The sequence below is a fragment of the Oncorhynchus masou genome, chromosome 28 (genome assembly GCF_036934945.1).
Source record: "Oncorhynchus masou masou isolate Uvic2021 chromosome 28, UVic_Omas_1.1, whole genome shotgun sequence".
NCBI lineage: Eukaryota > Metazoa > Chordata > Actinopteri > Salmoniformes > Salmonidae > Oncorhynchus > Oncorhynchus masou.
Genome location: NC_088239.1, coordinates 62107386 through 62135196, shown reverse-complemented (window position 1 = coordinate 62135196; position 27811 = coordinate 62107386). Strand labels below are relative to the sequence as shown.

Here is a 27811-nt window from a genome sequence, read left to right as displayed (position 1 = left end):
CCAGACATCCCGAGTTCATCGGTCCAGTCAATTTGGCATTCCTGCATGATTTTTATGGCATGACAAATTGGTGATGGTGACTGCCCAGTTAACCATATGGCAAATGCACAGTGACTTTGAAAGAGTGAGAAAAATCACCAAATGGACATTCTGGAATCAACCCTAACGAGTGATGGAGAGGTACCAGAATCACTGCCAAGCCATCCCGAGTTCATCGGGCCAGTCAATTTGGCATTCCTGCACAAATTTTCAGTGACTTTGCAAAAGTGAGAAAACATTTGCAATATGTTTTAACAGTGAGGTACCATCACCAAAAGCGACATTCTGAAATCAAGCCAAACGAGCGATGGAGAGGTTCCAGAATCACTGCCCAGCCATCCCGAGTTCATCGGGCCAGTCAATTTGGCATTCCTGCATGATTTTTATGGCATGACAAATTGGTGATGGTGAATGCCCAGTTAACCATATGGCAAATGCACAGTGACTTTGCAAAAGTGAGAAAACATAAACAAATGGACATGATGAAATCAACACCACGAGTGATTGAAAGGAACAACAATCACTGCCCGGCCATCCCGAGTTCATCAGGCCAGTCAATTTTGCATTTCTGAAGGATTTTTGAGCATGTCAAATTCTTATGACATTTGGCCCCCACAAAACATATGCCTTATGCACAAGCAAAAAAAAAAAAAACATTATGATAATAAAATATGACTAAAGTATGTTGATACAGTTCTTATACTTGTGTAACTGACACAAAATTCGATTTTTTTTCGAAAAACGGTCCAGAAAGCACTTTTTTAGGGGTGTGTGAAGTTTTTTATGAAATTTAATAATTTTTTACTTTTGACTTCTGACTTCCTATGAAATCATATTGCAGATGGACAAAACACATGCAATAATGCGCAAGTAAAAAAAAAAAAAAAATTATGATTATAAAATATGACTAAAGTATGTTGACACAGTTCTTATACGTGTGTAACTGACACAAAATTCGAAAATTTTTCGAAAAACGGTCCAGAAAGCACTTTTTTAGGGGTGTGTGAAGTTTTTTATGAAATTTTATAATTTTTGACTTTTGACTTCTGACTTCCTATGAAATCATATTGCAGAGGGACAAAACACATGCAATAATGCGCAAGTAAAAAAAAAAAAAAAATTATGATAATAAAATATGACTAAAGTATGTTGATACAGTTCTTATACGTGTGTAACTGACACAAAATTCGAAAAAATTTCGAAAAACGGTCCAGAAAGCACTTTTTTAGGGGTGTGTGAAGTTTTTTATGAAATTTAATAATTTTTGACTTTTGACTTCTGACTTCCTATGAAATCATATTGCAGATGGACAAAACATATGCAATAATGCATAAAGTAAAAAAATTAAAAAAATTATGATAATAAAATTGGACAAAAGTATTTTCATACAGTTCTTATACATGTGTAATTGTCAAAAAAAGCGAAAGAATTTCGAAAAACGGTCCAGAAAGCACTTTTTTAAGGGGTGATAAGTTTTTTTCAAAAAATTCATTTTTTCAAAATTTGGCTTTTGGATGTTGACTTGGAGTCCAATATCAATATGAAAAACCATGGTGGAGCGCAATCGCCACCTGTTGGATTTTTGAAGTGTTACAACTGGCAATAGCCATATGGCAATTGAAGTAAACTTTGCATGAATCAACGCCGCTTTGGGTGGTATTGGCCAATGTGTACATGGTTTGTCCTATGCCAATAATTTGCCATTCATTTTTGTCCACTACGGGGGTGAATTCCCTTACATTTTCAACATGTCCCTGATTGAGTCTGTAATACCAACATGGTTCAAGCAGACCACTATAGTCCCTGAGCCCAAGAACACAAAGGCAACCTGCCTAAATGACTACAGATCCGTGGCACTCACGTCCATAGCCATGAAGTGCGTTGAAATGTTGGTAATGGCTCACATCAACACCATCATCCCAGAATCTCTAGACCCACTCCAATTCGCATACCGCTCAAACAGATCCACAGATGATGCAATCTCTATTGCACTCCACACTGCCCTCTCCCACCTGGACAAAAGGAACACTTATGTGAGAATGCTATTCATTGTCTACAGCTCAGCGTTCAACACCATAGTGCCCTCAAAGCTCATCACTAACCTAAGGATCCTGGGACTAAACACCTCCCTCTACAACTGGATGCTGGACTTCCTGACGGGCTGCCCCCAGGTGGTGAGGGTAGGCAGCAACACATCTGCCACGCTGATCCTCAACACTGGAGCTCCACAGGGGTGCATGCTCAGTCCCCTCCTGTACTCCCTGTTCACCCACGACTGCATGGCCAGGCACGACACCAACACCATCATTAAGTTTGCAGACGACACAACAGTGTCACAACAGTGATCACAGACAACGACGAGACAGCCTATAGGGAGGAGGTCAGAGACCTGGCTGTGTGGTGCCAGAATAACAACCTATCCCTCAACGTAACCACGACTAAGGAGATGATTGTGGACTACAGGTAAAGGAGGACCGAGCACACCCCCATTCTCATCGAAGGGGCTGTAGTGGAGCAGGTTGAGAGCTTCAAGTTCTTTGGTGTCCACATCAACAACAAACTAGAATGGTCCAAACACACCAAGACAGTCGTGAAGAGGGCACAACAAAGCCTATTCCCACTCAGGAAACTAAAAAGATTTGGCATTGGTCCTGAGATACTCAAAATGTTCTACAGCTGCAACATCGAGAGCATCCTGACTGGTGGCATCACTGCCTGGTACGGCAATTGCTCGGCCTCTGACCGCAAGGCACAACAGAGGGTACTGCGTACGGCCCAGTACATCACTGGGGCTAAGCTGCCTGCCATCCAGGACCTCAACACCAGGCGTTGTCAGAGGAAGGCCCTAAAAATTGTCAAAGACCACAGCCACCCCAGTCATAGACTGTGCTCTCTACCACCGCATGGCAAGCGGTACCGGAGTGCCAAGTCTAGGACAAAAAGGCTTCTCAACAGTTTGTACCCCCAAGCCATAAGACTCATGAACAGGTAATCAAATGGTTACCTGGACTATTTGCATTGTGTGCCCCCCCAACCCCTCTTTTTGAGCTGCTGCTACTCTCTGTTTATCATATATGCATAGTCACTTTAACTATACATTCATGTACATACTACCTGAATTGGGCCGACCAACCGGTGCTCCTGCACATTGGCTAACCGGGCTATCTGCATTGTGTCCCGCCACCCACCAACCCCTCTTTTACGCTACTGCTACTCTCTGTTCATCATGTATGCATAGTCACTTTAACCATATCTACATGTACATACTACCTCAATCAGCCTGACTAACCGGTGTCTGCTACTTTCATAGCCTCGCTACTGTATATAGCCTGTCTTTTTACTGTTGTTTTATTTCTTTACTTACCTATTATTCACCTAATTCCTTTTTTGCACTATTAATTAGAGCCTGTAAGTAAGCATTTCACCGTAAGGTCTACTAAACCTGTTGTATTCGGCGCATGTAACAAATAAACTTTGATTTGATTTGCATCTCAGTGCTCGAGGCATCACTACAAACACCCTGGTTAGAATTCAGGCTGTAGCACAACTGGCCGTGATTGGGAGTCCCATAGGGCGGTGCACAATTGGCCCAGCGTCGTCCGGGTTTGGCCGGTGTAGTGAGCGTGCAATCACAAGATGCTGGAATTTACTCTCCAATCAGATGCAGTATCACAGCTTTCAATATAAATGACTGGACATCTAGAGCATCATCACATCTTAGTGATGTGTGATTTGCTGTATGTTACTCTCTCCCCACCAGGACTCACTGGTGGGGAGAACAACACACAGTGATAATAGAGCTTATTTAAGACTTTTAATAATCTGACAATAAACACAAGGGACCAGCTTTTGAAAACAGAATATGACAGAATTGAAATACTGCATTGCAAAAGGAAGAGATTACATTTCAGAAGCTTCACACTGACATACAGTAGTTTCATTAACTGCATAGTGGTTGAACAGCAATACTGGATATTGTATCATAAAGTGTTGCACAGTCGTTAGGGTCATTATGGTTTTGGTCTGTCTGTAACATAATCTGTCAGTTTACAACAGGTTAGACCAGTCCACTCATTTATAATGTGATCAATCTTTAAATTTAGAAAGAATATTAGCCTACTGTAAAAAGCCTCAGAGGTGACGTATACAAAATATGTCCACAAATAACAGCTTTGTGATCAACAAATACAATCATTTGAAGAAAGAAAACAGTTTAATGGCTGGAAGTAATTTAATACCAGTTTGTTGTTTCCTTTCCAGGCTAAGGAGTCTCCCTCCTAAAGAAATAAATGTTATTTCTTCTCAGTGCAAGCATTTCCAAGATTTAGGTCAATTTTTTACAGGCGTAGGGAACATGCTAACATGCTAACATGAACAGGTTAAGTTTGGTCCCTCACTTCTCCCCCTTGTAGTTGATGATGTACGTTGGGGTATCAGTAACTTGTCCATCACGGGGATAACTATATCATGACACCTCAATGAGTTCTACTGAGTGGTTAGAGCTGGTTTGAGAGGGGGACAGAGGCCTGACGTGCACAAATTAGATGTTTCCACTGTCACCTCCATCCCCTCTGTTGTTCCCCCAAGGTTCTTAGTCTCAACCCCACTTTGAACCGCACTAAGCGACAGTGGGGCATCCCCACAGTGGTATCCATTTTGGATGTAGCTGATTGGTGCAGGGTCTGACCGTGATGGCGACCACTGACAGAGGGTAGATGAAGCCTCTTTCTCAGCTCTATGGGCCCCTATGGGAGTCCTAGTGGGGCTGAGTTTGGGGCTGGGCTCCTGGGCATAACTGTTCACCATAGTGCCACATGATCCATCCACCATGTTGATGCGAGTGGTGGTGCGCATGACACTAATGCTGCTGCCCACCCCTCTGACACCCCCATTCCCCTCCTGGTGTCCCAGCACGTGCTGGCGCAGGATCCTGCGGAAGGTGTGGCGGAACTCCCGGATGCGGTATGCGTAGATGAAGGGGTTGACTACGGAGTTGGCGTGGGACAGGATGATGGAAATGTTCATCACCCATATGTGTGGGCGCCCACAGTCCTGGCAGAACAGGTTGAAGCAGTTGATGATATGCAGGGGCAGCCAGCAGAAGGCGAACAGCCCCATGATAATGGCCAGAGACTTGGCCGCGTGGACCTCCTTCTGCAGGGTGGAGCGGGAAGACGTGGACGACGAACTTGTCCCGTGGGTGTGCATGTGAGCCAGCTTCAGGTCCATCAGCCTCAGTTGGCGCCGAGCCGCCATGAAGATGCGGGCATAGATGGCCAGCATGACCAGCAGAGGCACCAGCACACAGCCAAAGAAGTTGAAGTAGACCATGTAGTGCAGGGTTACCACACCCTCAAACAGGCACTCTGTCATGCCCTCGGGGCATGAGCTGCTGTTGGTGGCATTGACACCCCTGTTCCAGCCCAGCATGGGCGTGAGGCCGATGCCCACAGAGAGAACCCAGCACACTGCGATGATGCTCTTCGCCCTCCCGGCTGTCACAAGACTGTTATACCTAAAGATCACATGAAAACACAAGAGAGGAATTCAGACAGGTGCTTTATATTGTTACATGACAAACATTGACGTTCCCAGGATGAGAGAGCTCTTTTTTTCGAGCCCAGACATTCCCAGACAGACTCAATAGTAAAGCATGTTCATCTTTCCTGGACCAAAACAATGGCTTCCTGTGATCAGAGAGCTCTACAGAATATATGGGACAGGCTTCAGAGGGTAAACAGCCTTTATACAGAGAATGTACCAGTATTTACCTATATGGGAAATGAGTCCAATGTTTGACAGAATCGACTAGCCCTGCCATACTGGAAGAAAGAGCAGCGGATATCAGCTCATGTACTATATGTGGACTTAAGAAAGCATTTCCTGTGATTTAAGGAACATGCACAAAAGCTTATCTACCCTCTGTTGTAACCCTTGTTGGCTGTCCTTTGTTTGTGCCCTAGACATTACACAAATGAAAATCTGTGTTCTATGTAATATGCAGAAAGAGATCAACCGATTTCTATATTTTTTTATTTATTTAACCTTTATTTAACTAGAACAAAATCTAATGTAATAATATCACAAACCATTCAATATTGTGATACACCACAGTTATAATAATTTAAGGCAAATATTCGCTCAGCATTAAAGCAAATATTAAGGAAATTAGTCTGTCTTAAGGCCAATAGTTGTAATGAACAGAATATCAAGCTGTTGTCAGGTCTTTCTGTCTGTTTTCTTCCATTGGCCATGTCTAAACCAGAGTTCATAATGTAAAATCTCAAAGGGCAGCGCCACAGACACATGACCCAGTTGTATGTGGTTAAGGGGTGGGTTGAGGGGTCCAGGAGGGCTTAGGCCTCTTTGACTGAGACCTCTGTGGACCAGAGTGGCTCTAGAGCTCAGGATGTAATGAAAGCTCATTCATATCCACGCAAATACATACACACACACAGGCTGGGTCCCTAACCCTAACCTGCTATGACTTTAACACGAAGGCAATGCCTTCCCCCGGAATAATCAAAATTGCAGTTGTTACCCACACGCTTGTAGTATGAGGAACAATATTTCCCATGAGGCACCCTATTTCACTCCAGTTTCACTCGTTAAGAAAGGGGAGATTTGCAAGTTGAACATTTTGGTTGTTGTTGCCAAGTATTTGGGTTGACTAGTTTGGTTGTAGTCTGCAGGAAATACCCATTAACATACAGTCGTAGCCAAAAGTTTTGAGAATGACACAAATATTAATTTTCACAAAGTCTGCTGCCTCAGTTTGATGGATGGCAATTTGCATATACTCCAGAATGTTATGAAGAGTGATCAGATGAATTGCAATTAATTGCAACATCCCTCTTTGCCATGCAAATTAACTGAATCCCCCCCAAAAATTATTTCCTGCATTTCAACCCTGCCACAATAGGACCAGCTGACATCATGTCAGAGATTCTCTCGTTAACGCAGGTGTGAGTGTTGACGAGGACAAGGCTGGAGATCACTCCGTCATGCTGATTGAGTTCAAATAACAGACTGGAAGTTTCAAAAGGAGGGTGGGGCTTGGAATCGTTGTTCTTCCTCTGTCAACCATGGTTAGCTGCAAGGAAACACGTGCCGTCATCATTGCTTTACACAAAAAGGGCTTCACAGACAAGGATATTGCTGCCAGTAAGATTGCACCTAAATCAACCATTTATTGGATCATAAAGAACTTCAAGGAGAGTGGTTCAATTGTTGTGAAGAAGGCTTCAGGTCGCCCAAGAAAGTCCAGCAAGCGCCAGGACCGTCTCCTAAACTTGATTCAGCTGCGGGATCAGGGCACCACCAGTACAGAGCTTGCTCAGGAATGGCAGCAGGCAGGTGTGAGTGCATCTGCACGCACAGTGAAGCGAAGACTTTTGGAGGATGGCCTGGTGTCAAGAAGGGCAGCAAAGAAGCCACTTCTCTCCAGGAAAAACATTAGGGACAGACTGATATTCTGCAAAAAGTACAGGGATTGGACTGCTGAGGACTGGGGTAAGTAATTTTCTCTGATGAATAGACCCTTTCCGATTGTTTGGGGCATCCGGATAAAAGCTTGTCCGGAGAAGACAAGGTGAGCGCTACCATCAGTCCTGTGTCATGCCACAACAGTAAAGCATCCTGAGACCATTCATGTGTGGGTTGTGTCAGCCAATGGAGTGGGCTCACTCACAATTTTGCATAAGAACACAGCCATGAATAAAGAATGGTACCAACACATCCCCCGATAGCAACTTCTCCCAACCATCCAGGAACAGTTTGGTGATGAACAATGCCTTTCTATCATGATGGTCAACCTTGCCATAAGGCAAAAGTGATATTTGATACATCGATATTTGGGTCCATGGCCAGGAAACTCCCCAGACCTTAATCCCATTGAGAACTTGTGGTCAATCCTAAAGAGGCTGGTGGAAAAACAAAAACCCCCAAATTCTGACAAACTCCAAGCATTGATTATGCAAGAACACAGAGGTACACATGGAATAAACAAGCATACAGTCAATAACACAATAGAAAAAATAAAGTCTATATACAGTGTGTGCAAATTGCGTGAGGAGGTAGGCAATAAATATGCCATAGTAACGAAATAATTACAATTTAGCAGATTAACACTGGAATAATACATGAGCAGATGATGTGCATGTAGAGATACTGGTGTGTAAAAGAGCAGAAAAGTAAATAAAAACAATATGGGGATGAGGTAGGTAGATTGGGTGGGCTATTTACAGATGGACTATGTACAGCTGCAGCGATCAGCTTGCTGCTCAGATAGCTGATGTTTAAAGTTAGTGAGGGAAATATAAGTCTCCAGCTTCAGTAATTTTTGCAACTCGTTCCAGTCACTGACAGCAGAGAACTGGAAGGAAAGGTGGGCAAAATAGGTTTTGTCATTGGGGATGACCAGTGAGATATACCTGCTGGAGCGCATGCTAAGTTAAGGCGGACCTTTACCTAGCATAGACTTATAGATGACCTGGAGCCAGTGGGTCTTGCGACAAATATGTAGCATGGGCCAGCCGACTAGAGCATACAGGTCGCAGTGGTGGGTGGTATAAGGGGCTTTGGTAACAAAACGGATGGCACTGTGATAGACTGCATCCAGTTTTCTGAGTAGAGTATTGGAAGTTATTTTGTAAATTACATCGTCAAAGTCGAGGATCGGTAGGATAGTCATTTTTACTAGGGTAAGTTTGGCGGCGTGAGTGAAGGAGGCTTTGTTGCGAAAAAAGAAAGCCGATTCTAGATTTGATTTTGGATTGGAGATGTTAAATATGAGTCTTGTTATGTACTTGAGTGAAGACCCAAAAGCGGTTTTAACAGAAAACAGAGTTCTTTAATGAAAAAACAGGAATGGCAATAAATCCTCTTCCAACGTTGTCAATGGAACAAAAAGAACGTTAGTATAATGCAGGATGCACCTGCCAGGCAGACTCCGACAGGATAGGACAAGGTGGAAGCAAACGAGACGACAGCTTGCTTCTGGCATGAAAAACACAAACAAGAATCAGACACTGAAAGTAGCAGGAACAGAGAGAGAAATAGAGACCTAATCAGAGGGGGAAGAGAGAACAGGTGGGAAAGAGTGAATGAGCTAGTTAGGGGAGATGTAGAACAGCTGAAGAATGAGAGACAGAGAAGGTAACCTAAAAAGACCAGCAGAGAGAGACAGAGTGAAGAGAAAGGACAGGAACAGACATAACAAGACATGACAAGTCTGGAAGGAGAGTTTATAGCTTAGCCAGACACCTAGGTATTTGTAGATGTCCACATATTCTAGGTCAGAACCGTCCAGGGTAGTGATGCTAGTCGGGCGAGCGGGTGCGGGCAACGAACGGTTGAAAAGCATGCATTTGGTTTTACTAGTGTTTAAGAGCAGTTGGAGGCCACAGAAGGCGTGTTGTATGGCATTGAAGCCCGGAGGTTACTTAATAACACAGTGTCCAAAGAAGGGCCAGATGTATACAGAATAGTGTCGTCTACGTAGAGGTGGATCAGGAAATCACCCGCAGCAAGAGCGACATCATTGATATATACAGAGAAAATAATCCATCCAAGAATTGAACCCTGTGGTACCCCCATAGAGACTGCCAGAGGACCGGACAACAGTCCCTCCGATTTGACACACTGAACTCTGTCTGCGAAGTAGTTGGTGAACCAGGCGAGGCAGTCATTTGAGAAACCAAGGCTGTTGAGTCTGCCGATAAGAATACGGTGACTGACAGAGTCGAAAACCTTGGCCAGGTTGATGAAGACGGCTGCACAGTACTGTCTTTTATCGATGGCGGTTATGATATCGTTTAGTACCTCAAATCAAATCAAAATCAAATCTTATTTTTCACATACACATGGTTAGCAGATGTTAATGCGAGTGTAGCGAAATGCTTGTGCTTCTAGTTTCTTACAATGCAGTAATAACCAACAAGTAATCTAACTAACAATTCCAAAACTACTACCTTATACACACAAGTGTAAAGGGATAAAGAATATGTACATAAAGATATATGAATGAGTGATGGTACAGAGAGGCATAGGCAAGATGCAGTAGATGGTATCTAGGACAGTATATACATATGAGATGAGTATGTAAACAAAGTGGCATAGTTTAAAGTGGCTAGTGATACATGTATTACATAAAGATGCAGTAGATGATATAGAGTACAGTATATACGTATACATATGACATTAATAATGTAGGGTATGTAAACATTATATTAAGTAGCATTGTTTAAAGTGGCTAGTGATATAATTTACATCAATTCCCATCAATTCCCATTGTTAAAGTGGCTGGAGTTGAGTCAGTGTGTTGGCAGCAGCCACTCAATGTTAGTGGTGGCTGTTTAACAGTCTGATGGTCTTGAGATAGAAGCTGTTTTTCAGTCTCTCGGTCCCAGCTTTGATGCACCTGTACTGACCTCGCCTTCTGGATGATAGCGGGGTGAACAGGCAGTGGCTCGGGTGGTTGTTGTCCTTGATGATCTTAATGGCCTTCCTGTGACATCGGGTGGTGTAGGTGTCCTGGAGGGCAGGTAGTTTGCCCCCGATGATGCATTGTGCAGACCTCACTACCCTCTGGAGAGCCTTACGGTTGTGGGCGGAGCAGTTGCCGTACCAGGCGGTGATACAGCCCGCCAGGATGCTCTCGATTGTGCATCTGTAGAAGTTTGTGAGTGCTTTTGGTGACAAGCCAAATTTCTTCAGCCTCCTGAGGCATTAATCTCAGTTTTCAGCTGTGCTAACATAATTGCAAAAGGGTTTTCTAATGATCAATTAGCCTTCTAAAATGATAGAATTGGATTAGCTAACACAACCTGCCATTGGAACACAGGAGTGATGGTTGCTGATAATGGGCCTCTGTACGCCTATTCCATAAAAAATCTGCCATTTCCAGCTACAATATTCATTTACCACATTAACAATGTCTACACTGTATTTCTTATCAATTTGATGTTATTTTAATGGACACGTTTTTTTATTTTCTTTAAAAACCAAGGACATTTCTAAGTGACCCCAAACTTTTGAACGGTGGTGTACAGCTGAAATTGTACCCCTAGGAAGCTTGTTTAGCTCAAAGATGCTCTCTATAGCTGTATTCGCAGGCCTATAGGGAAATTCAGGTGTGTTAGCTCTGACAAAGTTCCTAGTCTAGAGATAGGAGAAGAAGTGGGATTGGGGGAAGTTGAACTTTTCCTGTAGTTGAGCAAAAGAGACAAATGTATCATCAAATAATAATTGGGATAGTGAGGAGAGGCCCAGTGAGTGTCAAATACCAAAAGCCCCATCATTTAAAGATGGATGAAATAAAATGTTCTGATTGATAGAGAAACACCCCGGAGGGCCTGATAGAGAAACACCCCGGAGGCTAAAGGCTGAATGGAGCTGATTCCAAATTTGAAGAGACTGCTTTACAATTGGGTTGACACACCTTTTGCCTAGGGACACTGGGAGAGACAAGCACAACACAGAAGATAGTGCAGCAGGTTTACACGATTCAGACTCCATCTGGACCCAGAGGGGTCTTGGGCCAGTAGGATCAGTCTGCAGCCAGTACAAAAGGGCTCTGAAATTTGGTAGAGCTAAACCACCCAATGCCTTAGGCTTCTGTAAATGTTATCTACCAATCCGCGGTACATTGGCATCCCAAATAAAATACATGAATGTTTGATCCAGTGAATTAAAAAAGATTTTGGAATAAAAATTGGTTAACATTGAAATATTTGGGCAACACATTCATTTTAATGGCATTAATCTTTCCAATAAGAGAAATAGGTAGAGACTTCCAAAAAGTAAATGATTGGTTCAAACGGTCTGCTAGAGCAACAATGTTTTCCTTATACAAATGTGAATATTTCCTTGTCACTTTAACTCCCAAGTAGGTGAATTGATCCAGAACAATCCTAAACTGAAAGCTTGTAAAAGAGCACTTTAAAGCAGAATTATTTACAGCAAAAAGCTCTCTTGCCTAGATTCAGCTTGTACCCTGAGATTGATCCAACATTTTTAAGAATAGATAAGGCATGTGGTAATGTGGAATCAGGGTTGGAGATAAACGAAAAGAGGTCGTCAGCATATAGTGAGACTTCCTGCTCTAAGCCCGCCCTGATTATACCTTGAATGGCATCATTAGAGCGCAGTGTAACAGCGAGGGGCTTGATTGCCAAAACAAACAACAAGGGGGAGAGTGGACAACCCTGTCTGGATCCACGGTGCAAGGGGAAATAGTCAGAGGACAAGTTGTTAGTCTGTACCGAAGCCATGGGAGAAAATTAAATAATCTTTATCCATGCAATGAATTTGGGGCCAAAGCCAAATCTATAAAGGGCATTTGTAAGCTAGTCCCACTCAACGCGGTCAAAAGCTTTTTCCACATCGAGCGAGACCACCACCTCCGGGTCCCCCAACGCTGGGAAGTACAGTATATTCATAAGGTGTCTAATATTGAAAAACGAATGCCTATTTCTCATAACTCAGTCTGGTCAGAGTGTATTAGTTGGTGTAGCGAGCCTTCCATACGGATGGCTAAGAGCCTGGCTAGGATTCCACTCTAGGGGTCTTTGTTTTTCTTTAATGGTAATGAAATTGAAGCCTAATAAAGACGAATCTTTGATGTATTAAGGCACTCTGCAAATAATCGAGACAGGAATGGGCAAATCAGACCGGAAAACGTCCTGTAAAATTAGGTTGGAAAACCTTTCGGACCCGGTGATTTACCACTTTTCATTGCGGACGCTGCTGTTGCAATCTCCTCAGGTGTAAATTCTTCTTCTAAACAGTCATGGGAGTCTGTATCAATTTAAGGCATATTCAGACCATTAAGGAATGAATCAGTCAGCAAAGGGTCTTGAGGAGATTCAGAGGTGTCTAGCGCAGAGTAAAATTGTTAGAAAGGATCATTGATCTCTTTATGTATAACTGTGGTAGCACCAGACAGGGTCCTTATTTGTGGGATTAAACATGAGGCCTTAGATTTATGGATCTGATGTGCAAGGAGTTTTACTGGCCTTGTCGCCTTGTTCATCTCTGTATCGCGCTCGTAAGAGTAATTGTTCAGCTTGTCTGGTAGAAACCTCATCAAATTCAGATTGGAGTAGCTGGCGTTCTTTATGTAGATCAGAGGAAGGATCTATAGCATACTTGTCATCCAATGTAGCTATGGCTTTGCTCAGGTCTCGAAGCCGCTGAGAGCGGGCTTTGTTTTTATTGGCGGTATGAGAAATAATTTGTCCACCTAGGTATGCTTTGAGAGACTCCAATATGGTAGAGCAGGACATACTTGACGTTGAATTAATTTCTAGGAATAAGGTGATTTCAGAAGAAATGTAATTGACAAACTCCTTATCTGAGAGTAAAATGGGGTTAAGAGGCCATTGATAACACATAGGAGGTTGCTGGGGAAACTCTAGCTCAAGCACTAATGGTGAATGGTCAGAATTAACAATACTCAGCTCTAGCAGGGCAGAAATGTGATGAACTGACTTGTTGGAAAGGTGGCATCAAATGATGGTGCCACGTTAAAAGTCACTGAGCTCTTCAGTAAGGAAATTCCACTTTCATGGCTGTGTGCTCGATTATATACACCTGTTAGCAACGGGTGGCTGAAATAGCCGAATCAACTTATTTGAAGGGGTGTACACCTACTTTTGCAAATATAGTGTAGTTGGTTAGCTTTAGCTAGCTGCAGATTCATACTACAGCATTTCATGCATTGTGGCTAGCTAAGACAATCCATTTGTACTATATGCGTTAGGACAGTGGTTCCCAAACTTTTTATTGTCCCGTACCCCTTCAAATATTCAACCTCCAGCTACATACCCCCTCTAGCACCAAGGTCAGCGCACTTTCAAATGTTGTTTTTTGCCATCATTGTAAGCCTGCCACATACACACTATACGATACATTTATTAAACATAAGAATGAGTGTGTTTTTGTCACAACCTGGCTCGTGGGAAGGGACAAAGAGCTCTTATAGGACCAGGGCACAAGTAATAATATAATAATAATCAATAATTTTGCTCGTTATTTAACCATCTTACATATAAAACCTTATTTTATAAAATTGTGAATAACTCACCACAGGTTAATGAGAAGGGTGTGCTTGAAATGATGCTCATAACTCTGCAATGTTGGGTTGTATTGGAGAGAGTCTCAGTCTTAAATCATTTTCCACACACAGTCTGTGCCTGTATTTAGTTTTCAGTGAGGGCCGAGAATCCCCTCTCACATAGGTACATGGTTGCAAATGGCATCAGTGTCTTAACAGCGCGATTTTCCAAGGCAGGATACTCTGAGCGCAGCCCAATACAGAAATCTGGCAGGGGTTTCTGATTAAATTAAATTTTCACAGAACCGCTTGTTGCAATTTCGATGAGGCTCTCTTGTTCAGATATCGGTAAGTGGACTGGAGGCAGGGCATGAAAGGGATAACAAATCCAGTTGTTTGTGTCATCCGTTTGGGGAAAGTACCTGTGTAATTGTGCACCCAACTCACTCAGGTGCTTCAATATATCACATTTGACAATTTCCGTAAGCTTGAGTTCATTTGCACACAAGAAATCATACAATGATGGAAAGACCTGTGTGTTGTCCTTGTTAATGCAGACAGAGAAGAGCTCCAACTTCTTAATCATAGCCTCAATTTTGTCCCCGCACATTGAATATAGATGCGGTGTCACATTCTGACCTTTATTTCCTTTGTTTTGTCATTATTTAGTATGGTCAGGGTGTGAGTTGGGGTGGGCAGTCTATGTTTGTTTTTCTATGATTTGGGTATTTCTATGTTTCGGCCTAGTATGGTTCTCAATCAGAGGCAGGTGTCATTAGTTGTCTCTGATTGAGAATCATACTTCGGTAGCCTGGGTTTCACTGTGTTTGTGGGTGATTGTTCCTGTCTCTGTGTTTGCACCAGATAGGGCTGTTTTGGTTTTTTCACATTTCTTGTTTTGTTAGTTTATTCATGTATAGTGTCTATATTAAAGAACCATGAATAACCAGCACGCTGCGTTTTGGTCCGCCTCTCCTTCAACTAAAGAAAACCGTTACATGCGGAATGTTCCTGTAATCCTAGATTCAGACCATTCAGGCGAGAAAAAGAATCACCCAGATAGTCCAGTCGTGTGAGAAACTCGTCATCATGCAAGTGGTCAGACAAGTCAGTAAAGAAATCATTAAGCTCGTCAATTTAAAAAAAAACGTGTCAATACTTTGCCCCTTGATAACCAACGCACTTCTGTGTGTTGTAAAAGCATTACATGGTCACTGCCCATATCATTGCATAGTGCAAAAAATACACAAGAGTTCAGGGGCCTTGCATTAACAAAGCTAACCATTTTCACTGTAGTGTCCAAAATGACTTTCAAGCTGTCAGGCATTCCATTGGCTGCAAGAGCCTTTCGGTGGATGCTGCAGTGTACCCAAGTGGTGTCAGGAGCAACTGCTTACATGTGCATTCTCACTCCACTATGTCTCCCTGTCATGGCTTTTGTGCCATCAGTACAGATACAATCTTGACCACCAAAGTCCAATTGATGTCACAAAGTTGTCCAGTACTTTAAAAAGATCCTCTCCTTTTGTCCTGGTTTCCATTTTTTTTGCAGAAGAGGATGTCTTCCTTAATTGACCTCCCATAAACGTAACGGACATATACCAGGAGCTGTGCCAGGCCCGCCACGTCTGTTGACTCATCCAGCTGTAACGCATAGAATTCACTGGCTTGTATGCGAAGCAGTAATTGTTTCCAAACATCTCCTGCCATGTCACTGATGCATCATAAAACTGTGCTGTTTGATGAAGGCATTGTCTGTATAGTTTTTTTTGCCTTTTCCCCCAGTATTCTCCCAGCCATATTCACGGCAGCAGGAATTATTAAGTCATCCACAATAGTATGGGGCTTGCCTGTCCTAGCCACTTGGTAGCTCACCATATAAGATGCTACTCGTCCCTTCTTATTAATGGTATCTGTTGCTTTTATACATGTCTTACTACTCGAAAGTCGTCTTAATTCTCGCTCCAAAAACTTTCCATGTTTTTTATTTCAAAATGTCTACGCAAGAGTGAAGGTTTCATTGAGTTGTGAGATAGTACTTTTGCACATGTAACACACTGTGACTGAGGAAAGACACTACTCCCAATATAAGTTAACCCCAAATCAATGTAGTTCTCATCATATTTGCGTCTCTTCGATGGTCCAATGCCCTGCTTTCCTGGGTAAGGGGGCAGTAGCTCTTTGACTGCATCAGATTCACAACTATCAGTGTTCATGCTAGCTGGGCTAACAACAAATGTAGAATTACTGATGCTAGCATTGGATTTTCTCGTGGAAGCAGAACAACTTGTGTCGTCAACAGGTGCAGGTGTAGTAGCAGAACTACCAGTAGAGTTGTCTCTATGGATGTGGGCCTTACTTTTCTTTAACCATTTATCAATTTTCGAGCAATCGGAATGAGCAGCAGCTATATTTGGCTACTTACAGACCGTTAATGGAATTCCCACGAGAGAGTAAAGGTTAATGTGATTGGATGTTAATTATTTGACTAGGCTACCTGTATTTGACATTGTGTTGTTATTTCGCTGAACACTAGATGGTTTGATTTTATTTTTGTCAGTGAAACTTTCATGCCCTGATCTGTTTCAACTGTCCTCCTTATTGTCTCCACCCCCTCTAAGTGTCTCTTGTTTTCCCCAGTGTATCTATCCCTGTGTTTCCTGTCTCTCTGTGCCAGTTTGTCTTCTATGTTTCCAAGTCAAGCAGAGTTTTCCCCGTTCTACTGCTTTTTGCATTTCTCCTTTTTTCTAGTCCTCCCGGTTTTGACCCTTGCCTGTTTCTGGACTTTGTACCCATCTGCCTGACCATTCTGCCTATCTTCACCATGAGCCTGTCTGCCACGCTGTACCTCCTGGACTCTGATCTGGTTTTGACCTTTTGCCTGTCCAAGACCATTCTCTTGCCTACTCCTTTTGGATTAACAAATATTGTAAGACTCCAACCATCTGCTTCCTGTGTCTGCATTTGGGTCTTGCCTTGTGTCATGATAGAAACGAGGCTACCCAGGCGAGTAAAAAAAACTCACCCAAATGTATAGCCCGTTGGAAAATATAAATGGACTGTTTGAAAATGTGAAAGACATTTTTACTTGGCGTACCCACGATGGCATTATGTGTACCCCTAGCTTGGGAATATATGCGTTAGGATAATGGTTCAATATCCTGCTACATGTCTAATAAAAAGACTCCACATAATTACATGACCCATCATGTTTGCCAGGTGTGTCTGGGGGTGCTTACAGCCATCAATTGTATTTCATGTTCATGTGTACATGTCTAGACAATAGTGTCCCATCCACTTAGCTAGATGTGGCTGGTTGTTGGTTATTACATTTATTTCGTATGGCACATCAATTTAGACGAGTGTGTCTGGGTAAGCATAATCTAATATTGATAAAATATGTGACCACCATCCTGAAGCATTTTACCCAGTCAGGCCACCTGAAAAACATGCTATCGGCACAGTGGAGAATTTCACCGTTCCCTTCTGCTATAGTCACAGTATAGAATAGATGAGGTACTTGGGACATTCAACAAACAACACATTAAAAAAATAAATGTAGACATAACAAATTGTAAAGATTATCAACTAATTTAACCCTACTTGACAACCACGCAAATATTGTTCATTCCTCACAGACAAATTATTGTTATCTATAAACAATCTCTATTTTGTCATTAAAGGCAGGACGAAAGGACTATAAATGTACCTCTAATTGTAAGGAAATTAAACTATTTTCTTATATCCTTTGGGGAAAATAATGACAGAAGTAGAGTTGATAGGCTGATAGTGATCAAAGCCTTTAGTCCTTTTAATCCTTCCAACAGCACACAAACGCTAACCCAATGAAGCCTGTGGAGACATTTATCTCTGTCTGCCCTACGGTGGGGAGATTAGCCCTAATAGAATAACCCTGCTATAATTCAATGTGTTTTCATACACAAATGCATTGTGCTGTGCACATCACTTATATCACAGCCAAGATCTAACGGGCCAGAGGACCTGCCTTTGATGTTCTGTGAATAAAACAACATATCAAGCATAGATGATACCTGTTTATGTTTGATAGTTGGTATCCTATATTTGATAGTTAGACGAGGAGCAGAGTGTCACCACCATGCTCAGCCCTGTCCCCAGCCAACACCCCCAGTCCCTTCCCTCTCCTCCCCTGCTAAGGTCATCACCTGAGAGGTCTCTTGATGGCAATGTAGCGGTCCACAGCGATGGCCAGCAGGCTGAAGATGGAGCTCTGAGTGAGCACCAGCACGAAGCAGGCAATGAACAGGCAGCCATGGAAGTTGGCGCAGAAGCCTGTGCTGATAGTGATGGCGAAGGGGATGGCCAGCAAGCCCACAGCAATGTCTGCCACTGCCAGGGACACCACAAAGTAGTTGGTAATGCTCTGCAGGGTGCTGTTGAGGCACACGGCCCAGCAGACCAGCACATTACCAGTCACGGCCAGGCAAGCGATCACCAGCTCCAGGACGATGTAGACCAGGGAGGCATTGTTCAACATGGTGGGGACGGGGGCAAGTTGAAGGTCACAGCCAGAGTCTGAGTCAGGTAGCAGGTAAGGGGCCTCTTCCTCTCTGCACACATCACTACACGTGCAGATTCTGGGCCTCCACCAGGAACCGTCCGTTTGATGATTAGCAGGCCCAACCACCAGTAATAGCTTCCTGTTTCTATAGCCTTTGCCCAGAAATGGTGCCGAGGTTTACTCTACTCTATTGTCACGCTACAGAAGGTTGTTTGGTTCTCTCCTTCTTCCAATCCTTCTGTCCAATCGTGTTCTCTGTTGCTAACCTCAGGGGCTGGACACTACACACTGGGAGGGGCTGTTGCCAACCGTTGCCAACCAACTGTCACATGAAGATCAGTATCCTGCAGTGAGAAAGAGAGAGTCATGTTTACTGTTAATTTCTGATTGTTTATTTCACTTTTGTTTATTATCTATTAACATATGTTTCCCATGCCAATAAAGTCCCTTGAATTGAATTGAGAGAGAGTGAGAGAACAATCTCATTACTAGTCCTTGTACAAACAGGCTGCAGGTCAACCAGCACACACACACCAGGTCACAAAAGCAATTTGTCTCCCAAAGCCAGCAGCTCTGTTTCCCACACAGATCAAAGCACAGTCCAATAATACAGCTTTTATTTTAGGACAGCATTCCCCCCAAAAAAGGTCACACATCATCAGACCCTGTCACGCTTTTCTCTCCAATCAAGAACCAAGAATTACACCAATGAGCGTAGCTCTATAAATTGTAGCGACACAGCTAGTACTATTATTGGAACAGATATTTAGAGCAGTGTTTCTACTGTAATCATTAACATGGCTGTTCCTATTATTTTCAAGGTGTTGTCTTTTTCTCCAAAGCATTTCCATATTCAGCCAGGTTCTCCTATATCTAATGCAGTTGTTGGAAACTTTCTCTCCTGTTGCCAATACAAACCCCTTAGCAAGAGAGATTGAAATGTGGGCTAGTCTACTGAGTTTACTGGGTTTCACAAGCCCGGGGAGTGAAGAAGAGACAGAGACATTCCTATGGCAGTTATTACAGTGTATCAGCATCACTTCAAAAGCCCTATAGTTTTGTACGAGCGTACACCTCTGGATATGTATAAACGGATCAAATCAAATCTAATTGTATTCGTTACATGCTTCGTAAACAACAGGTGCAACAGTGAAATGCTTACTTACGGGTCCTTTTCCAATAATACAGAGAGAAAGATAAAGATGGATACTAGCTATTACCTGAAAGTTCAGTATCATGACAGAAAGCGTAGACAGAGGGAAACTATGACGTAGTGTAAGATAAAGCATTCTCAATGTGAAAACACGGTTGTTCCCTTACTGATAATATACAGGGGGCAGTTTTTTTCTTCTATTTATAGTAAGTAGCTAGTTGTTATCAGGCCAGACGGAACCCTCTTGGCTATCATGTTTAGACAGAGATTAGACAGCATACCTCAAAAAAATGTGCCTTCTAACAAGGAGACAGTGTGACTGCTCTTTAATCCTAGTCCAGAGGGTCTGTAACCCCTCAACCTCTCTCTCTCACCCCACATCCCCAGAGCCCCTATGGAGTGAGATAAGGACAGTGGATTCTAGGGAGGGGGAGGCAAAGGGTTGTAGTAGGGGGGCTCGTCCCGGGAAATAATTTCTCTGGAGTAGGTTAATGGGCAGACAGGCAGATAAATTGCATTGTCATTGCTGATGTGAAAGGGATCTGAAACCATAACCTGGTTTCCACTTCTGTCACGACTACATGATATCATTTCTTATTACTGACGGTGATGTAGTGGTAAAAGAAAATAGGTGGGTAAACTCTGATTGCCTGTCGATAAGAAAAAAGTAAAGCTCACTTTACTTTAAATGCATTTTCCTCAAAAGGTGGGTAAACTTTTAGGCAAAAAAATGACGTGGGTAAACTAGAGGTGGGTAGCTGCAGCCCAATATGGCAACCGGAGTATGAGAAAGTGGGTGTGTCGAAAGGAAAGTAGTGGGCTTGTGAAAAGGAGTGGGTGTGTCGAAAGCGCTCTACTATAGACAGTTTTGATCGCGCTGTTTTTTTTCTTACCACACAACTACCATACCATATTTCACTGTTAGTGTTACATAAATAATGGTAAATATTCAGTTATTAAACTGATGGTTTCTTTTTTTAAATTCAAAGTACTGTTGATGGGTGTAATGTTGCTTGTATGTTTTGTATGTGTGTGCTTACCGTGACCGTCACCCTGATATTGGCTACTTCGCACGCCGTTGCGTGGCAAGCGGGAGTGAAAGACACATGCCCTCCCCCCATTGAGTAGACCGTATGTATGTATCAAGGTGACATCTAGTGCCTTCAGAAAGTATTCACACCCCTCGACTTTTTCCACAGTGTTGTGCTTCAACCTGCATTTAAAATGAATTAAATTTAGATTTTGCGTCACTGGCCTACACACCCCATAATGTCAAAGTGGAATTATGTTTTTAGAAATGTTTACAAATGTATAAAAAAAACACCTTTGTTATGACAAGCTTACAAATGATCTGTAAGGCCCCTCAGTCGAGCAGTGAATTTCAAACACTGATTCAACCACAAAGACCAGAGAGGCATTCCAATGCCTCGCAAAGAAGGGCACCTATTGGTAGATGGGTAAAAATACAAAAATCAGACATTGAATATCCCTTTTAGAATGGTGAAGTTATTGATTGCACTTTGGATGGTGTATCAATAAACACAGTCACTACAAAGACACAGGCGTCCTTCCTAACTCAGTTGCCGGATAGGACGGAAACCACTCATGGATTTCACCATGAGGCCAGTGGTGACATTAAAACAGTTACAGAGTTTAATGGCTGTGATAGGAGAAAACTGAGGATGAATCAACAGCGTTATAGTTACTCCACAATACTAACCTAATTGACAGGGTGAAAAGGAAGCCTGTACATAATAAAACATATTCCATAACATTCATCCTGTTTGCAAAAATGCACTAAAGTAAAACTGCAAAAAAATCTGGCAAAGAAATTTACTTTATGTCCTCAATACAAAGCATGATGTTTGGGGCAAATTCAACACAACAAATCACCGAGTACCACTTTTCCAAGCATGGGGGTGGCTGCATCATGTTATGGGTATGCTTGTCATCGGCAAGGACTAAGGATTCTTTTAGGATGAAAAGAAACAGAATAGAGCTCAGCACAGGCAAAATCCAAGAGGAAAACCTGGTTTTCAACAGACTCTGGGAGACAAATTCACCTTTCACCAGGACAATAACCTAAAACACAAGGCCAAATATACACTGGAGTTGCTTACCAAGACAACATTGTATGTCTCTCTCAAATATCAATATGCCTTGTATACAGTTGTACAGGTTAGTTATCATTGTTTACAATGGAGCCCCTAGTTCCACTACTCACACCTCTGATACCTCCTTTGTCCCACCTCCCACACATGCGGTAACCTCACCCATTATAACCAGCATGTCCAGAGATACAACCTCTCTTATCAGTGCCTGGTCTTACCTCTGCTGTACCCACACCCCACCATACCCCTGTCTGCACATTATGCCCTGAATATATTCTACCACGCCCATAAATCTGCTCCTTTTATTGCTTGTCCCCAACGCTCTAGACGACCAGTTTTGATACCTTTAGCCGCACCCTCATCCTACTCCTCCTCTGTTCCTCGGGGGATGTGGAGGTAAACCCAGGCCCTGCATGTCCCCAGGCACCCTCATTTGTTGACTTCTGTGATCGAAAAAGCCTTGGTTTCATGCATGTCAACATCAGACGCCTCCTCCCTAAGTTTGTTTTACTCACTGCTTTAGCACACTCTGCCAACCCTGATGTCCTTGTCTGAATCCTGGCTTAGGAAGGCCACCAAAAATTCGGAGATTTCCATACCCAACCAACTATAACACTTTCCGTCAAGATAGAACTGCCAAAGGGGGAGGAGTTGTAATCTACTGCAGAGATAGCCTGCAAAGTTCTGTCATACTTTCCAGTTCTATGCCCAAACAGTTAGAACTTCTCATTTTAAAAATGAATCTCTCCAGAAATAAGTCTCTCACTGTTGCCGCCTGCTACCGACCCCCCTCAGCTCCCAGCTGTGCCCTGGACACCATCTGTGAATTGATCGCCCCCTCGAGCTTCAGAGTTTGTTCTGTTAGGTGACCTAAACTGGGATATGCTTAACACCCCGGCAGTCCTACAATCTAAGCTAGATGCCCTCAATCTCACACAAATCATCAAGGAACCCACCAGGTACAACCCTAAATCCGTAAACATGGGCACCCTAATTGACTTTATCCTGACCAACTTGCCCTCCAAATACACCTCTGCTGTCTTCAATCAGGATCTCAGCGATCACTGCCTCATTGCCTGTATCCGCTATGGGTCCGCTATGGGACCACCCCTCATCACTGTCAAACGCTCCCTAAAACACTTCTGCGAGCAGGCCTTTCTAATCGACCTGGCGCGGGTATCTTGGAAGGATATTGACCTCATCCCGTCAGTTGAGGATGCCTGGTCATTCTTTAAAAGTAACTTCCTCACCATCTTAGACAAGCATGCTCCGTTCAAAAACTGCAGAACTAAGAACAGATATAGCCCTTGGTTCACTCCAGATCTGACTGCCCTCGACCAGCACAAAAACATCCTGTGGCGGACTAAAATAGCATCGAATAGTCCCCGCGATATGCAACTGTTCAGGGAAGTCAGGAACCAATACAGTCAGTCAGGAAAGCAAAGGCCAGCTTTTTCAAGTAGAAATTTGCATCCTGAAGCTCTAACTCCAAAAAGTTCTGGGACAATGTAAAGTCCATGGAGAACAAGAGCACCTCCTCCCAGCTGTCCACTGCACTGAGGCTAGGTAACACGGTCACCACCGATAAATCCGTGATAATCGAAAACTTCAACAAGCATTTTTCAACGGCTGGCCATGCCTTCCTCCTGGCTACTCCAACCTCGGCCAACAACTCCGCCCCCCCCCCGCAGCTACTCGCCCACACCTCCCCAGCTTCTCCTTTACCCAAATCCAGATAGCAGATGTTCTTAAAGAGCTGCAAAACCTGGACCCATACAAATCAGCTGGGCTTGACAGTCTGGACCCTCTATTTCTGAAACTGCGCCATTGTCACAACCCATATTTCCAGCCTGTTCAACCTCTCCTTCGTATCATCTGAGATCCCCAAGGATTGAAAAGCTGCCGCGGTCATCCCCCTCTTCAAAGGGGGAGACACCCTGGACCCAAACTGTTACAGACCTATATCCATCCTGCCCTGCCTATCTAAGTTCTTCAAAAGCCAAGTCAACAAACAGATCATCTCGAATCCCACCGTACCTTATCCGCTGTGCAATCTGGTTTCCGAGCAGGTCACGGATGCACCTCAGCCACGCTCAAGGTACTAAACGATATCATAACCGCCATCGATAAAAGACAGTACTGTGCAGCCGTCTTCATCGACCTGGCCAAGGCTTTCGACTCTGTCAATCACCATATTCTTATCGGCAGACTCAGTAGCCTCGGGTTTTCTAATGACTGCCTTGCCTCGCTCACCAACTACTTTGCAGACAGAGTTCAGTGTGTCAAATCGGAGGGCATGTTGTCCGGTCCTCTGGCAGTCTCTATGGGGGTACCACAGGGTTCAATTCTCGGGCCAACTCTTTTCTCTGTATATATCAATGATGTTGCTCTTGCTGCGAGCGATTCCCTGATCCACCTCTACGCAGATGACACCATTCTGTACACTTCTGGCCCTTCCTTGGACACTGTGCTATCTAACCTCCAAACGAGCTTCAATGCCATACAACACTCCTTCCGTGGCCTCCAACTGCTCTTAAACACTAGTAAAACCAAATGCATGCTTTTCAACCGTTCGATGCCTGCACCCGCACGCCCGACTAGCATCACCACCCTGGATGATTCCGACCTAGAATATGTGGACATCTATAAGTATCTAGGTGTCTGGCTAGACTGCAAACTCTCCTTCCAGACTCATATCAAACATCTCCAATCCAAAATCAAACCTAGTAGTCGGCTTTCTATTTCGCAACAAAGCCTCCTTCACTCACGCCGCCAAACTTACCCTAGTAAAACGGACTATCCTACCGATCCTCGACTTCGGCGATGTCATCAAAAAAATAGTTTCCAATACTCTACTCAGCAAACTGGATGCAGTTTATCACAGTGCCATCCGTTTTGTTACTAAAGCACCTTCTACCACCCACCACTGCGACCTGTATGCTCTAGTCGGCTGGCCCTCGCTACATGTTTGCCGCCAGACCCACTGGCTCAAGGTCATCTACAAGTCTATGCTAGGTAAAGCTCCGCCTTATCTCAGTTCACTGGTCACGATGGCAACACCCACCAGTAGCACGCGCTCCAGCAGGTGTATCTCACTGATCATTCCTAAAGCCAAACCTCATTTGGCCGCCTTTCCTTCCAGTTCTCTGCTGCCTGCGACTGGAACGAATTGCAAAAATCTCTGAAGATGGAGACTTATCTCCCTCACCAACTTTAAACATCTGCTATCTGAGCAGCTAACTGATCGCTGCAGCAGTACATAGTCCATCGGTATATAGCCCACCCAATTTACCTACCTCATCCCCATACTGTTTTTATTTTATTTACTTTTCTGCTCTTTTGCACACCAGTATCTCTACCTGCACATGTCCATCCGATCATTTATCACTCCAGTGTTAATCTGCTAAATTGTAATTATTCACTCCTATGGCCTATTTGTTGCCAACCTCCTCATGCCTTTTGCACACAATGTATATAGATTTTTTATTTCACTGTTATTGACTTGTTTATTGTTTACTCCATGTGTAACTCTGTGTTGTTGTCTGTTCACACTGTTATGCTTTATCTTGGCCAGGTCGCAGTTGCAAATGAGAACTTGTTCTCAACTAGCCTACCTGGTTAAATAAAGGTGAAATTAAAAAAATAAAATTGAAGGTTCATGAGGGGCCTAGTTACAGTTTTGACTTAAATCGGCTTGACAATCTATGGTGTCATGACTGTCCTGCTCGGCTCAGGTTACCAATGACCACAATCCTGCAGAGAGATTTCACCCCCACCAGAGGTGAAGGTTGGGTCTCAATGGATAGGAAGATGGGGGGGGGTTATGACACCGCACACCTTCAACACGTAATTACATCATTATATTATGACCCATAAGAGCGGCGGTTCGGGGCAAATAAATATGCACTTTATCAAACAAAACATACATGTATTGTGTAACATGAAGTCCTACGAGTGTCATCTGTTGAAGATCATCAAAGGTTAGTGATTAATTTTATCTGTGTACTTTTTGTGACTCCTCTCTTTGGCTGGAAAATGGCTGTGTTTTTCTGTGAGATGGTGGTGACCTAACATAATCCTTTGTGGTGCTTTCGCTGTAAAGCCTTTTTGAAATTAAACACTGTGGCTTAATTAACGAGAATTGTATCTTTAAAATGGTGTAAAATACTTGTATGCTTAAGGAATTTTAATTATGAGATTTTTGTTGTTTTGAATTTGGCGCCCTGCACTTTCACTGACAGTTGGCGAGGTGGGACGCTACCGTCCAAAACTGGCGAGTGTAGAGAGTATAGAGATATTGTTATCCACGTCGGCACCAACGATGTTAGGATGAAACAGTCAGAGATCACCAAGCGCAACATAACTTCTGCATGTAAATCAGCTAGAAAGATGTGTCGGCATCGAGTAATTGTCACTGGCCCCCTCCCAGTTAGGGGGAGTGATGAGCTCTACAGCAGAGTCTCACAACTCAATCGCTGGTTGAAAACTGTTTTCTGCCCCTCCAAAAAGTTAGAATTTGTAGATAATTGGCCCTCTTTCTGGGACTCACCCACAAACAGGACCAAGCCTGACCTGCTGAGGAGTGACGGACTCCATCCAAGCTGGAGGGGTGCTCTCATCTTATCTACCAACATAGACAGGGCTCTAACTCCTCTAGCTCCACAATGAAATAGGGTGCAGGCCAGGCAGCAGGCTGTTAGCCAGCCTGCCAGCATAGTGGAGTCTGCCACTAGCACAGTCAGTGTAGTCAGCTCAGCTATCACCATTGAGACCGTGTCTGTGCCTCGACCTAGGTTGGGCAAAACTAAACATGGCGGTGTTCGCCTTAGCAATCTCACTAGGATAAAGACCACCTCCATTCCTGTCATTATTGAAAGAGATCATGATACCTCACATCTCAAAATAGGGCTACTTAATGTTAGATCCCTTACTTCAAAGGCAATTATAGTCAATGAACTAATCACTGATCATAATCTTGATGTGATTGGCCTGACTGAAACATGGCTTAAGCCTGATGAATTTACTGTGTTAAATGAGGCCTCACCTCCTGGCTACACTAGTGACCATATCCCCCGTGCATCCCGCAAAGGCGGAGGTGTTGCTAACATTTACGATAGCAAATTTCAATTTACAAAAAAAATGAATGACGTGGTCTTTTGAGCTTCTAGTCATGAAATCTATGCAGTCTACTCAATCACTTTTTATAGCTACTGTTTACAGGCCTCCTGGGCCATATACAGCGTTCCTCACTGAGTTCCCTGAATTCCTATCGGACCTTGTAGTCATAGCAGATAATATTCTAATCTTTGGTGACTTTAATATTCACATGGAAAAGTCCACAGACCCACTCCAAAAGGCTTTTGGAGCCATCATCGACTCAGTGGGGTTTGTCCAACATGTCTCTGGACCCACTCACTGTCACAGTCATACGCTGGACCTAGTTTTGTCCCATGGAATAAATGTTGTGGATCTTAATGTTTTTCCTCATAATCCTGGACTATCGGACCACCATTTTATTACGTTTGCAATTGCAACAAATAATCTGCTCAGACCCCAACCAAGGAACATCAAAAGTCGTGCTATAAATTCACAGACAACAGAAAGATTCCTTGATGTCCTTCCAGATTCCCTCTGTCTACCCAATGACGCCAGAGGACAAAAATCAGTTAACCACCTAACTGAGGAACTCAATTTAACCTTGCGCAATACCCTAGATGCAGTTGCACCCCTAAAAACTAAAAACATTTCTCATAAGAAACTAGTTCCCTGGTACACAGAAAATACCTAAGCTCTGAAGCAAGCTTCCAGAAAATTGGAACGGAAATGGCGCCACACCAAACTGGAAGTCTTCCGTCTAGCTTGGAAAGACAGTACCGTGCAGTACCGAAGAGCCCTTACTGCTGCTCGATCAT

The 27811-nt window shown here is 43.4% G+C and overlaps 1 protein-coding gene across 1 annotated transcript; it reads right to left on the bottom strand.

Annotated features, from left to right (window-relative positions):
- Positions 1-3838: 3838 nt before the first annotated feature.
- LOC135518030 (adenosine receptor A2b-like) lies at positions 3839-18700 on the bottom strand. The gene is made up of 2 exons (XM_064942858.1): positions 18280-18700; positions 3839-5554 (listed from the first exon to the last, which is right to left on the bottom strand). The coding sequence occupies exons 1-2, from the start codon at positions 18609-18611 to the stop codon at positions 4525-4527; spliced, it is 1362 nt and encodes a 453-aa protein (XP_064798930.1). The 5' UTR covers positions 18612-18700; the 3' UTR covers positions 3839-4524.
- Between the last annotated feature and the right edge of the window lie 9111 nt (positions 18701-27811).